The sequence below is a fragment of the Carlito syrichta genome, unplaced genomic scaffold (genome assembly GCF_000164805.1).
Source record: "Carlito syrichta isolate Samal-C Ts95f unplaced genomic scaffold, Tarsius_syrichta-2.0.1 Scaffold302910, whole genome shotgun sequence".
NCBI classification, from domain to species: domain Eukaryota; kingdom Metazoa; phylum Chordata; class Mammalia; order Primates; family Tarsiidae; genus Carlito; species Carlito syrichta.
Window position 1 is genome coordinate 138,048 of NW_007247006.1, and position 15,236 is coordinate 153,283.

Sequence of the window (15,236 nt, forward strand, 5' to 3'; positions counted from 1 at the left end):
AAAAAAGGAATATAAAATTAGCAATGCAGAATTGCTACAGTTACTCCTAGGGCCTTGAAGTTTAAGCTTCATTAGTGCTACAGTAAATATGTTCTTGTGTGTGTTTGTACAGGGTAGAGAAGGATGGGTAGCTTGAAGTTGCTGCGTTGGGAATTCCTGAAAGAGAATGATATGGCCTCCAAAGTTGGAAAACACTAAGAAAAAAAAAGGAAGCCTCACGATCAACTTCAGAAATCTATCTGACTTTTGGTTTTAATCTCCCTGGTGTAATTCTCCATATAAAACAATTGTCTTTTTTAAGAGTAGCGTCCAGTTTTCAATAGCAATGAGACCCGTGTTCAGCTAAGATCAGGTTTCCAGGGCCCCATTTTAGAAACAAGCATAGCTCAAATCATGCCAAGCTTAAGAGCATTCCATGACAAGCAACAGAAGCTTTGCAAACTATGGTCAGAAGGCACATTTCATGACCTTTAGCCTGAGAAACATTAATGATGGCTTGTTGCTTTGTCCCTAGAGGAAAAATCAAAAGTAGTGGTGGCAAGAGCATTCCACTGTGGTGAAAATACTATAGTCACAAAGTTGTCTCCAAAAAGAAGAAAGAAAATCTCAAGAAGGTCCTTTAGCCCAGTGGTTCCCAAAGAAGTTTCCTCCTTCTACTGGGACTTCTTGAGGCTTTTTCAGATTGGCTGCCCCAGACACTCACAGGTATATTAGATGTTACACCTGGGGTGTTTGGAATCATAGATGTGTGACTCTTCAAGAAGATTACTATACAGCTTTATTTCACTATTTCCACCCCGAACCCAGGAATATAGACAGCAAACTTATGCTACTAGAAGTTTGCAAGTCATTGATTCATTTTTGTATATGAAATGTCAAAGAGGAAAATCAGTATATGACAGACCATTTTTGTGTACTTGAAATTTTTAATAAAGTGTGTTATGAGATTTTTAGATAGGTTTAAATAAAGTTTTAAAGTAAGTATCTATTGCCTGTCTTAAATACACAAATGGAAAAAAATTGTAATCTTTTGGATATATATTTTTTATAACACACACGTGCCCTTGCAGTGCAGTTTCTTCACTTATGGTGATTAGCAACTATATGAAAAAAATGAATATGTCAATCTTTGTATATAAAGATGGAAGTACTGACTTTGGAGTTATTTTTCCATAAAAGGCATACAAGTTGGAAAGAGGGGAGATGCTATCAAGGACCAAAAAGCAGAGACATGCACACTGGTCCTCTGGGGGATCAAACCCATGCCCTTGGCACCATGTCTACGGTATGCCTACCAACTGAGCTAACTGACTGTAAACTTGCCACTTAGTATCTCAGGTCTGTTAAGCACGATTGCTAGCAAACACAGCCTCCTTCAAGTCCTCACTGAATAAGGTTCTTTTCCAGCCAGAAATACACTGTGGCAGGAATGGAAATGGATTTTAATTTTTTAAGCATTCAACATTGCTGTTTTTCTTGCTGGAAGCTTCTCAAGCTTGAAATCTATGATTTGGCCCAGTGAGGTGATCCATTCAATGATCTCTGTTCAGGCAGTCACTGGCTACTCTTAGGTTATGACTGGGTTCCATTTCTTTTTATAAAGCCCATGTTATTTCTGTTAGGAGGGCTTGAGGACTGAAAGGGGGAAAGGGGAACTGGATAGCTCAGGGGCCTAGCTAATGTCATCTGATCTCTTACCCTGAGGCTTTTTTGAATTTGGCTCCTCTTCACACAGTCTCAAAATATGCACCAACCCTTCAGCAGTCATTGACAAGTGGGCTCTGGAGTCAGACTGCTGTAGTTAGAAACCAGGCTCCTCCAATTACTAGCTGTGAGGTTTTAAGAAAGTCACTTCATCTCTCTGTGCCTCAATTTCCTTGACTATACAATGGGGATAATAATTTAAAACCTGGAAAAATGTCTGACAAATTAAATGAGACAATATATACAAAGCACATAGTCCAGAGCATAAAGCAAGCACTCAGTACATTTTAGCTATTAAAAATACCAACACTCAAAAGTTTCAAAGGGCTCAGAGCCTTAAGATAACAGAATAGATTGGAAGAGTAAAGAATGGGATAAATATGGGACATATAATATTGGCAGAAAGACGATTTCTGGGTAAAACACAATTTGACAAATTCCTGGACCCAGGACAGACTAGGGTTACTTTTACACAGTTTGAAGTCAAGAAAGAAGGAGAGGGAAAAAAGAGCATGTTGGAAGGGAGGAGGGAAGGTGATTGGTTGTGGAATGAAAGGAAAAGATGGTGAAGTTGGAAAACAACAACTTTATTTCAGTGTTGTGCTCAGAGTTGAGACCCATGCTTGGAGGCCATGTATTTGCCTTCTGGTTGACTAGAGGGGCTGACCTTCCTCAAGCTGGCCACAAAATTCCCCATAATGCTAACGTACAAGGAGAAGCTTCCATGTTCTCCCATGCCTCCTTTTTCCTTGAAAATAATAACTTGAAAATGTATAGATTCCCTGTCAAGTTCTGGTCAAACACCTAGCTTCCCCTCCCTTCATTAAGAGGAGGTCCCACTAGTGGATGTGGCTAATCCTTATGGAGTCTTGAAGCCTATAGCCTTCCACAGCGCCATGCAACTAGCGAGTCCATGATGCAGCCAGGATTCTTTTGCCTGGTCTGGACTTGCCCCTTAGACAGGCTAAAATAATCTTTGCCATAGGGAGGCCACAGGCATTTCCCCACACCTTACACTCAGCAAGCCACATTGGTAATTCTTTTCTTTTTTTTTTTTTTAATGGAGCACTTCTTCCCTTTAGCAAAGATTCACTTTAGGGTTCCTTTAGATGTTGTATTTCTTGACTCTGTGACTTATTTCTAAAAGACAAATGTGTATAGAAAAGTGCAACTTTCTATTAACTAGCTCACCTGTCCTTCTCTAGTTATGAAATGTTAATTTCAGACTCACATTTAGGAAGATCCAGAAGAGTTTTACTGATCATTCAGGAATTTTTAAACCATGTTTTAAAAAGGACAAGATTTTGTGTGGTGGAATTGTCAAGATTTGAATTATTGGAAAATGTAATTTCTGTAGTGGTACATGTCACATTTGAATTAACGAGAAAATTTGATCCAGAACACCCGGGTTTGTTTTTTGAGGGAGGTGATGGTAGATTTTCTCCACACCCGTTAACAGAGAATTTTCTTTATTTAGCGAGACTCGATTCCTCAAACAGGCTGTGACCATAACACAGCTCACGGAAGCTCCTAGGTTAAGGAATGTAAAGAGGTCAAATGCTAGCATTGAAACAGATACGGAATAAACAACAATTCAGCAATATATAAAGAGAATAATTACAGAAGTTAGAAGAATGGGTTGGAAATGGTGAGCTGGAGGTCAGTAGGAAGAATTATTCGTACATAACTTCTGAGAGGAGGTAGGCAATTCTTAATTTTATAAGAAACAGGAAACAAATCCTCCCACATCGCATTCCGATCCCGAGTTCGGGTGCGCAGAACGCAGTCTGTGAGCTCCGGAGAAAGAAAGCAGCCTCGGGACGTTTTCTAAAGTGTTTTTTGCAGTGCAAGAGCTTAGAATGCGTTAGTTTTATGCATCGACTCCCATTCCCATAAATGCTTCACGGGGCGCCTTACTTTTCTCAAGGTTGAATCACGTTTGTCAGATTCTTGTAAACTGCGTCTTAGACCCCAATGCGCTTTGGGGAAAACGGAGGCGAACAACCTGGACGCCTAGAACCGTTTTGCAATGAATGAGCGAATGAATGAACCCCGGCCGAAACGCTGGAGACTGGAGAGGAAGCAGGAACTTTTTCCGCGCGTTGCGAATAAGGCGTCTGCAAACTTAGGACCCAGGGCAGCCAGGGCTATGGAAACTCAGTCTCTTCAGCCTAAGCACCTGAAAACAGGTGCGGTTCCAAGAGAGCGGTCCCAGCCTTGCACTGACTAGCCGGGGGCAAGAGGATATGTGGCCTGCCTGGAGGGGACTGCACAGTGTCTCTGTTCATTGTGAGCTGACCCAGCTAGGGGCTTGAAAACCCAGCTGTGGGAGCCCTGGGGCGCACTCCTTGCCCTCCTCTGCTCACACAGGGGCTTGCCTAAGTCGAATCCCTAACCTGGTGGCAAGTCATTTCCTTCTCTAACTTGGTGGGTCTTTGCAATAAATTGAGCAATAAAATCACAGGGGCAGAAAGAGAAAATAGCTAGAAAAGTCACAAGCGTTTCTTGGGGAAGACTAGGGCGCGGGCTGTTTGGACTGTAGCAGAGCTGTGGGGCCCAGACTGGGAGCGGCGCGGAGCGGGACCGGTTTTCCGGGGCTGGCAGCTGCCTCGAAAAAGTTTCCTGTGGAATACTCGCCAGCGGGGGCGGGGGAGGGGGCGGCAGTCGTAGCAGTGGACGTGGGAGGGGGCGGGAGGGCGGGGGAGGCTGCGAAAAGCCTGCTCGCAAACCGTTATAGTCCTTCAGCACACCCCTCAGCCGGTGGCCCCCCTACCCTGCCTCCCCGCCGCGCGGCAACCCACCTGGCGACGTGACGCTGCACCAATCCCTTTCGAGCTGCTCTGGGGCCCCCTCTCCTTGCACCGCCCCCCTCCCCACCCAGAAAGAGGCGCACCCTGCCGGGGCAGACTCAGCGCTCTAGCCACTGAGCACCCTTCTAGCTTCTTCGTCTCTGGGACCGACGCTCAGGCTATTCTCTCGCCTTAGCCAAACTTATTTTCCCGCCTCGAAAACTCCGTCTTCCCTCCACTCCCAGCTCTTTTCCCTCCACTTTCCGTTCCTCTATCTCCCACGCCACAAGCTCCCAATCCCCCACTCCTTTCTCCCGCCCTCTCCTTTCCTCTCTCCCCCATTCAAGTCCTCATCTGTTTCCACCTCGTACTCCCTTCGCGTTCCCAACTAAATTGCCTGCTCCCGTTCTGCCAGAAGCCATGGCGGGACCTGGGGGCTGGAGGGACAAGGAGGTCACGGATCTGGGCCACTTGCCGGTGAGTAGAGGACACCCATAGACTCCGAAATGCCCTCTTTTTGTGGGTTCTGAGTACCGGGAGAGGAAGAAGACGCCCTCAAGTCAGGCTAGTCCAGGACTTCGACGGGGCCCCAGGCGCGGGAGGGAATCCTGGGAGCCAGCGTGCGGAAAAGGCGCCCCCTGGGCACAAGGGACTCGCCAAACTCTATGGAAAGGCAAATGCACTGGGTGGCAGGGAGGGATGCGGGGGAGAAAAGAGGTGGCAGTGGGGTGCTGCGAGCTCTAAACAGCGGTACATTTTCTAAATGTGGCCTGCTTTGTCAAGCAGCGCTCCAGTACCTGTCCTGGCCCGCTCCAGGAAAGGCCAAAAGGCACGACGTCGTGTGGCTTCCTGAGAGCATTCATTCCTGTTACCCTGTTGCCCATCGTTTGCTGCTGCTTTTGCCAGCAGGGATGCTTTCTTGAGGGGTGACTTTTACTTTTAAGTGACAAAGGGCTAGAAAATTAAGGCATGGAAGTCTAACTTCTCTCACTTTCTAATAGCACTTTCTAAAACTTTTTCTTATTCTTGCGAAGGCAGTGTTTCCGATTTATTGTCACAGGAGCTACAGATCTCGACGCCATTTGGGGAATAAGTGAATTTTGCACACCCCATTTTTTAAAAGTATTGTACTCCGTAGCTAGTCAAGCTTTCTTTTTCTGAGGTTTTCATTTGTGAGTTGTTGTTTTCCCGAATGCCCCGCTTTTCTGCAGTATTGTAATTGATTGGTGAGTTATTATCGCCGTTGTTATTAGTAGACTTATTATTTTAGCAGCACCGTTTATTTCATTGGCATCTGGTTTCTGGCTGATATTGGATCCCACCCAAATTCGTGTTTCAAGTTCCCTTTTTAGATTGGCATTTCACTCTACCCTCTCGTGAATGCAAAAGGCCCCTGGACTCTCCAAAAGGGAGTAAGCAGGCACCATGCTGGAATGATCACCAGGCAACCGTAGTTTAAGGCTGTGGCCTACTTGTTTTGGGAAAAGCTAAATATTAACCTTGAGGTTATAGGACTCTTCAAAGTCATATTGACTTAATTTTAAACATATTTGGCATTTAAAAATTGTGTTTTTGATGATGACAGATGCCTGCCTCCCTCAAAACTGGGGCATTCCTAAAGTCTCGCCTATATAATTTTACACTAAGTAATGTATATGAGGAGGAGAGGTGGTGAACATGGGTAACATTTTTAGCAGAGTGTTCTCTGCCATTAAAACAAAAACAAAAGTCAATGAAAAAACGTGGATTACAAATATTATCATTGTGATTATTTATGCAGTTTCGTAACACAAAGTCACAGAATTTTTAAGATTAAATCTTTTTCTAGCCCGTATGCACCCCAAATTTATCCCTTTTGGTGTGTGTATATTTCTGAAATGTGGAGGCCTCAATTGGTGGTTTCCTTTCTGAGCAGAAATCTCATATTCAGATTAGATTTACTCCCAAGTAACAGTGCAAAACCAAGGAATAAAATGCTACCTTCCTCCGACATTTTTTCTGTATGGCGAGGGAAAGAGAAAGAAAGCAAACGAGGGCATATATGTAAAACCACACATGGACAAATTGAAATAATCTCCTTGCTAAAAATGATTAAAGAGAGGAATGGTAAATACCTCGTAGAAATGATATGGCAGAGAATTCCAAACCCATTGAGAGAAAGAAAAAAAAGTTTTACTGCCACAAAAAAAGGGGGGGGGGAAATGACCCAGACGAACTGACCTGGTCATGGCCCTGGGACATAAAAATTGGTGGAACTCAGGAGATAAGAAGAAAGACTGCAATCTTTATATTGCAGTATAATGGAATATTAGTTTTCTGGAGCTTGGAGGGGGGTGTGTGGGGAGGGTAGAAAGATAAGTTTGATTTGTAATTGGAGGGAGAGTTAGGAGAAGATATGAAACCTCAGAGCACTGATGCTTGGTCTCATTTTACAAAATTCATGAAAGCCTCATAAAGTGCTCAGGGTCTAACAATATGTAAATTTTATACATAAATCATTTTGTCTCACATGGAAGTCTTAACTATCTGAGAAAATTATGCATAATGCTCCCTCCTCTCCAAACACCCAGATCTGAACCCTAAGAAATCTAGCACACCCTTTATAATTTTCTTTACTGTCAAATTTTCAGAGATGGGAGGTTATTGTTGCTTTGGCCACTGAGTTATATACAGTTCAGTGATTTGGTATTTCTTTAGATTTGCCTTATTTTCTGATCTCTTGAAAAAGTTAAAGCAAATGAAGAGATGAAGAGCCATGCAAAGTAGGTGATAAATGAGACACAAACCTGCATGTGGTAGTATCCCTTGTAATAATTATCCTCAATAGAATATATGTCAAAGTCAGAAAACTGACATCTGTCAACACCAAGTATATCAGTTTGCCAACAGCCAGACAATGAGAGGAGACTCAAACTTTGGAGTTTCAAATTGAGCAAAACAAATATTGCGGAATGTAAAATACTTAAATATGGGTCTAGTTTGAAAGTGATACATTTATGTCCTTTGTAGGACTGGCCAGCTAAATAACCACAAAACAAAGACCCTTGAGAGAAGACAGGCTTGCTGTACAAAGTGGAATTTAAAGAAAGTGGCAGAAGGTTATTCAGTATTTTTATTATTTGAGATATATTATTTTCCAACCAAAAAGTAAGCAGGAGTGAAAGCTGGGGAAGTGGGAAATGGTGAGAAAATTATGTAAATCTTAAAATTAAAAAAATATGAACTCATTTAATTATACAACTTTTTTTGCAAAATACCTTAAAGTTAGAGACATAAAATAAGAGAGCCAATGTAATTACTAGTGAAGTCCAATATATTTTTTAATTAATGAGTTACTGTAATTTTTCTGATTTTTATTGAATATTTTCTATAGGTGATAAAACAGAAAAGGAAATGCACAAGTTTGTGGTTTGTGCTTCCTTTTTGAAAGGAGACTTGCAAAATTTCATGTTTTTATATATATTTTTGCAGTATTCATGAGTGTAATGTACATATATTTACTTTGCTCACCAGCAATACCTGGGAGATATATATATTCCTGGTATGCCTATGTCCTTGAGACTGGAAACTATTTCTTCATCTCCAAATCTGGCATGTCTTTCACTATGATTGTCCCCTTTGCCTTCTGTGCCCAGTATGGTAATGACATTCCTCACGGCTGTGGGCCTTGGTATTTGACACTGCTATGTGTAGTCCTAATCTATATTGGGGGTCAGGATTAGACATGCCTTGAGGACAGTAGTAGCAGAGGTGATCTGAAATAGCATATGATCCAAAAACTATATTTGAATTACATTAGGTTTATATTTAAATATAACCGCCACCTCTCTCAGTCTTCTACCACTCAGACCAATTCTGCTTTCCACATTTGGTTATGAGAAACTTCCCACATAACCAAATCCTTTAACCTCCTGTTTGGAAGTAGTTTTACCTTCATTCAAGTCCACAATGATTGAAATATTCAGCAGAAACTTCAAAGACTATATATATGTAGATACATAGCCTCACCTCCGCTTAACATTGTAGTTCAACCTATTTTTTCAGTCATTTTTTTCTAGTTTCTAGAGCAGTGGTTTTAATATGCTAATGCACAAAAATAGTGCACAATAATAAAAAATCCTCTTGGGAACCCATTGCCAAAAATTCTGATTTCTGAATTTCATGGTAGGTCCAAAGAATCTGTATTTTTAACAAGATTCTCCATATGATTCATACGTAGGGAGAATGTATACATTCCACAGGTTGAGAAGTACTGGTCTGGAGGAAGAGATTTTCCTTTCTAAACTTTTCACTTGAATTGTGAAGCCTATTCCCTTAACTATCTTTAAAATCCACTCTGACACTTATTTTGTTATATTTACCATTTTCAGGTTCTTGCTTCATAAACTCTTCATAAAATTGGTGTTTCTAATATGAAAAATAAAAGAACAAAAATCTCCTTGTCAGTGCTGTGCAATCATTCTCCTTCCTTTTGCAGCCTGACTATTGGAATGCATTTATTCACTCTGCTTCTTTACTATCCTAAATTTAAAATTTTTCACTACCCATATTGACCATTTTTGGTTCCCTTTTTCTCCTTAATCTCTACCATATTTGTCTCTGTGGATCAGCCTCTGCTTTGAAATTTTTCTCCCTTAACCAGTTAACACTGCCTTCTAGTGGCACTTTTTCTTCCTGTTACCCCCACTTTTGACTTTTATTAAAATGAGCCATCAAGGTGGTCACTCTTTCGTACCCTTGATTTCAGGTGACAGAAATAACCTCCAAATTCTGGGTTTCTGCAGACAGCCAGACTAGGACTTTTCAGTTGCAAGATATAATTTAAATACATAGAAAGATTTTTAACAAAAGTGAAAATTATTTGTCTAACAGTTTATGGTCCAAAATATTTTAAGACTTAGATTTTTATTAATTTATTTTAAGAAAAAGCTTAGAAATTAGAGTGTCTTCCTTACTGACTATTTAGTTTACCTAAATGGGACACCAAAACATACTGAACCCTCAAATAATCATCAGATTGATATTGTAGTCATAAATACAAACATCTTTCCTCTTCTGGTTTGCTTATCTTGGGGTGGCAGGAAAGAGGGAAAGACAAAATAATTATGGAGACCACTATGATGTGGACTTTTAAATTTTGCAGTGACTAAATAGAAGGTTCGTTTTCAATGCTTCCTTCCTTAGGAGCCGAGAATAAACCTGCTCTGACTATAAGTGGAAAATACGATGTGAGAAATTGGGTATTGTTAACCTAGTAATTAACATCGTCCCTTTTCTCTTTTTTGTAGTTTACCATTTAGCCTTGAAAGACAGTAGCATGGAAATAGGGAACAAAAAATATCACATAGAACTAATGAAAACAATATAGTCTTAGAAAACATGGATACTAAGTTGAGCTACCTTCAAAAACAGAAGACATTTTTAAAAATGATACTTTATTAATGTGAGCATGGAAAGAATTAAGATGGTTTGGTCATTTGGGAGGTGGAAAGAAGTTTCCTGAAAGCATAAACATAAATAAGACCTCCGCGAAGTTCCACCGGCATTTTCCTTGGTATTTCTTTTGAATAATTAGACATCTGAGTTCAAATCTAAGTAAGGAACTTATGTTATTGAAGGCTAGAAAAGGATTAAAGAAAGTTAAGGCTGTTTGTGTAAAAAGATGCAGACATAAAGGTTGTACAGATAATACAATAATTATCTAATATATGATTTTTAAGCTAAAATGCAACCTTAACTATAACAAGGTGTAGTTTACAAATAGGAATCAGCTAATATGTTTTATTCTTTTGACAGATGGCCAGAGGCTGTATCTCCAGAATTAATACGATCCAAAATATATCCCTCAGTGTTTTCCTTCAAAGAATATGCTAAAGTGATAAAGTCTTCAAGCTGGTCCTTAATAAGTCCTTTGTTGGCTTTTCCCCCATAAATCTTTCAGTGAATTATAGCAGAAGTGATACACTTAATATCAAGGACACTATAAAAATCTATTTTTGCTTATTTAATCCTAAAAATTGTCATTTAAAATAACCTTGATATTTTCACTGGGATTATGTTTCCTGAACTATTTGTTTAAAATGATAACTGTGTCTACTGCGACATTAATTTTGATGATCCTTTTGAGAAAATAGACTGTTGGACTGTTACTTTATCTAACAATGGTTGTATCAATTTAAGAAATTTCTGAATTTTAGAATGACAAAATGTTATTTTTCCATAGAATTTTAGAGCTGAGAAATCACCTACACAGCACCTTCATTTTAAACATGTGAAAACTGAATCCCAGAGTAAATAACTTACCCAGAGACATATAGTTAATTAATGGCAGAGCTTGGGCTAAAACTCAAGTTTCCTGATTCTCTATCCAGTTGAAAACTCGGTGATGGAAGTAATCCCAGAGCTGTGTCCTTTTCTTATGACAGCTTTGCTAGATTACATAAAATATCATGGCAGTTTTAAGGAGTCTGTATTTTCACTCATCTATGTTGCATATGTTCAACAGTTTTTCTGTTTAACTCATATTTGTCACAGTGATAAAAAATGTTTTCAAACAAGATTAAACAAAGTTTGTATATATAAAATGTCCTTTCCGTAAGGTATGTGAATTTCCAAGAATTGGACAATGTTTTTACTGTTTTGTGTATGAATTGGCATCTACTAATGCTTTATATAAGTTTTGCTGAAATAGCAAAATAGGCTGCTGGACTAAAAGTTTAAGCAGTGATAAAATTCAAGAAACCATGGGTTGTCCATATCTAAAGGTAAGGAAACAATACTTGAAGATGAGCGTGGAAAACTTAAGACTCTGTTCCCAACATGTTATATTTTGTTTCCTACGATGCCACATTTAGGATTAAGTCACAGAAAGCATCAATTTGTGCCATGAAAGATACTCAGCTGTTGCAAACATTAACTTCAAGAAAACACTGTGTAGTTTTCTTAAACTGATGCTCATTTAATGTCATGATCTTGTTTTTTTTTTCATATTTGGAGATCATATTTCTTTCTTAAGAGTTGCTATAATACAAAGAAGTAATCTGGACTTTGTATCCAGCATCTAGTCATCATTGACGTATGTTAAACAATCTCCCTGTCTGTTAGCAGTGAAAAATAGATATTCAAAGAGTACTTCAGTTGTAAATAAGTGAATTTATTTATATTTTAATTATCTTTATAATTACATAATGAATATGCCTCAGCTTTACATAATTGTATGCATTTTACTGTTTTATGATAATTAATTAACACAGCTACTTAAATGTCAATATTACTTTTCTTTTTTATAAATTACTACACTGAGTTCAGGGAGATTGTGACATGTCTATTCTTAGGTTCTTCCCATGCAAATTATAGAGAACAAGGCAGATTAGAAACACCGTTTAAGATAGTTGAATGCTTGCCTATTTTCTCAAGAAGACTGACAGTTTTTGCTCTACTTTTTTGAAGGATCCAACTGGAATATTCTCACTAGATAAAACCATCGGCCTTGGTACTTATGGCAGAATCTATTTGGTAAGTGGAATTAGATTATTCTTTCTTTATTGTCTAATAACAACAATAATTAAAAGACATTGCAAATTAAATAATGCTAAAACATGGTATTTCACTTTGAGAGGTTGATCTAATTAGATACCTCAGTGACATTTGTAAAAATTACTGTTTATTACTGGCAAATCTCTAGTGAACCAAACAACCAAACATAAGATCTAAAAATTATTAGCAGAAAATTAATAGTCCTCAATGAAAAAGAGAAGTAATTCAGATAAAATCCAAGTAAAAATGCCACTTGTTTCATATTGTACATCTATACCATTCCAAGTACTGACATTCAACTGAAAACTGAATGTAATAAAAGGAAAGCTTTTGCAACATTCTGTATAATATTGTGTACCCAAGTGTGCACATGTGTATAATAAAGTTTGATGAAGAATCTAAAAAAAAACTCCATTTATTTAATGATTACTAAGACATTAAGTATGTACCAGGTAGTGTCATAGTCTCTGGGAATAAAGCAATGAACAAAACAGATAAGGTCCTTGATCTTCTGGGGCTTATGGTCTACAAATGTATAAGTGATTTAGTATGTGTATATGTGTGGAGGGATGTTGGGGGAGCAAGATACATTGCATAAGTAAGCACACAAATAACTGGATACAATTGGTCCTCTGTATTCGTGGTTTGCGCATCTGTGGATTCCACCAACCTTGGATCAAAACTACTCTAAAAAATTGTGTCTGTACTGAACATGTACATACTTTTTTCTTGTCATTATTCCCTAACCAAAAGAATGCAACAACTATTTGCTAGCATTTAAATTGTATTAGATATTATAAGTAATCTAGTGATCATGTGAAGTATACTGGAGTAGTGCATAGGTTACATGCAAATACTATGACATTTCATATCAGGGACATGGGCATCACCTGATTTTGGTATCTTGATATCAATTCCCCGTGAATACTGAGTAATGATTGTAATTGCAATTGTAATATATGATCTGTAAGAAAATTATTAGTGATTTAAAGGCATAAAACAGGAAGGCTTAATTTAGATTGAAAGGTCATAGTGTTGACTTTCCACTGCCTGGAATATGACAGCTAAACTGCTAACCAAGAGGATAAATATGAGGCAACCAAACAAATGTTTAATTGTGGAGGATAATGTTAATGAATTCAAGGTAGAGACAGTGCTGGCTTAGGAATAGGGCTTCTTAAGTTGCCTTGTCACCTTGATCAGGTGACCATCTCCCACTCCCACTCCCAGGGAATTGACATTTTCTCAATCTTGTATAAGGTTTTATACAAGTACAATGTTCCTCTTTCCAGGGCCTGTACCCTAAAACCCAGATTACTGTACTTAGGCTGATCCTTACTGTAGACTGATCACAGGTCCTCCACGTATGGGTTGTATAGAGGTATCCTAGTATAAACCCTGAGGAAGAGGTTTCTTTCTAGTTCAGAAAAGGGCGCCCTCTGCTTGTCAAACCTTGTACCTTTGGGGTCACCTCTGCCCAGAAGGGGCTTCATTTCTTATTCATCTACCCAGGCTCTAATGAGTGATGCTTTTTCAACTTTGCGGAGAATCATCTACAGCATAGAAGCTGAGTAGTAGAAGTAGCATGTAGACAGGTCCTAAAAACAAAATAATTCTTGGCAAGATAGGGCATAGAGAGAATGCTAGTATTCATGACAAGTTTTTTTCAAACCATTTTGACATTACCTATTAACAGAACCAATAAGTTATAAACAATAACATGATACAGACTCAGATATACTGTTTATGCTAACTGAGTTGCATCCTATACTGAATTATTAGTCAAGATTTATGTGATTTAGGTCAGTTTTGTCACCTTATACATAGATATCTATACCATATATATATATATATATATATATATATATATATGTATATACATATACACACACACACACACACACACACACACACACAATATTTATGCTACACTTATTATTCTCATCATTTTATACTTTTTAATTCCTGAGGGGTGTGTGTCTAATTTGAAGGTATAGCAACATTTCCACCACAAGATGTTAGAAATAAAAGCCTCTTAGTTATATAAGGTAAGAAGCAAGGAGAAGATTAGGTAACGTAGGAATATGGTTTCTCATCGTCATTTATCAGAACTATGATGCCATCAAAAGAAGAAAAATGAAGAGGCTAAAAGGTATGCTTTGTATGAGAATTTCCTTTTTGAAAACTCAGGATTTATTGAAGTATATTATATATTTGGCAAAATTTACTCTCTTAAGTGTGCAACTTTATGAGTTTGGACAAATGCATACAGTCATGTAACAACCACCATGATCAAGATTTTTCAATATGCATCTTAAATTAATCATAGTCTGCCTTCAAGGCATATTCTACCTTTTCACTGTGTGGTGTCTCAACTGCTGTGCTATAGTTATGGTTATCATCTATTTTGCTTTTTGCATATAATATAACACAATACTACTACTATTTTTATTTATATAGTCAATTATTTTTAGAGTAGTTAAAAATAATAACAGTTATTTATATTTTTCTTAATTTTAGCCATTTCTGGAATCATTGTTTCTTTTTGTAGATCCTAGTTTCTATCTGATATGAGGAACTTCAGCCTGAAGAACTTCCTCTAACACTTCTTGTAGTCCAGGGTTTCTGGTAATTAATTCTCTCTGCCTTTGTATGAAAAGTATTTCTCTTCCATTTTGAAAGATATTTGCACTGGGTATAGAATTGTGGGTTGACATTTTTTTTCTTTCAGCAGTTTAAAGATGCCACTTCGTTGTCTTCCAGCTTGCATAGTTTCTGAAGTCTGCTGTAATTATTATCTTGAATTCATTGTATTTTTTCTCTGACTGCCTTTAAGATATTTTTGTTTTAGTTTTTCAGCAGTTTGAGTATAAAATGTCTAGAGTTTTTTATTTATATGTTTTTGATGGGATTATCAAAGATGATTAGAGATCTTTGGGATTCTCTGAGCTTCTTGAGCATGTGCTTTGACATATTTCATTATTTGAGGGAGATTCTTGGCCTTTTCTTCTTCAGATATTTCTTCTGCCATGTTCTCTTTCCTTTTCCTTTGGAAATTTTATTTCATATATATGAAACTTTTTGATACTATCCTGCAGTTTTTGAATCCTTTGTTTTGAGGTGTGTGTGTGTGTGTGTGTGTGTGTGTGTGTGTGTGTGTGTGTGTGTGTGTGTTTCACTCTTTTTCAGTTCAGATCACTTTTTTTC

General features: G+C 38.2%; 1 protein-coding gene across 1 annotated transcript in view; it reads left to right on the forward strand.

Moving 5' to 3' along the window:
• The first annotated feature begins 4,635 nt into the window (after positions 1-4,635).
• NRK (Nik related kinase) overlaps positions 4,636-15,236 on the forward strand; it is a 134,516-nt gene continuing 123,915 nt past the window's right edge. Inside the window, exons 1-2 of the mRNA XM_008057235.1 lie at positions 4,636-4,970; positions 11,943-12,008. Coding sequence (XP_008055426.1) covers positions 4,914-4,970; positions 11,943-12,008 — 123 coding nt within the window. The 5' untranslated portion in view covers positions 4,636-4,913. The remainder of the gene's footprint in view (positions 4,971-11,942; positions 12,009-15,236) is intronic.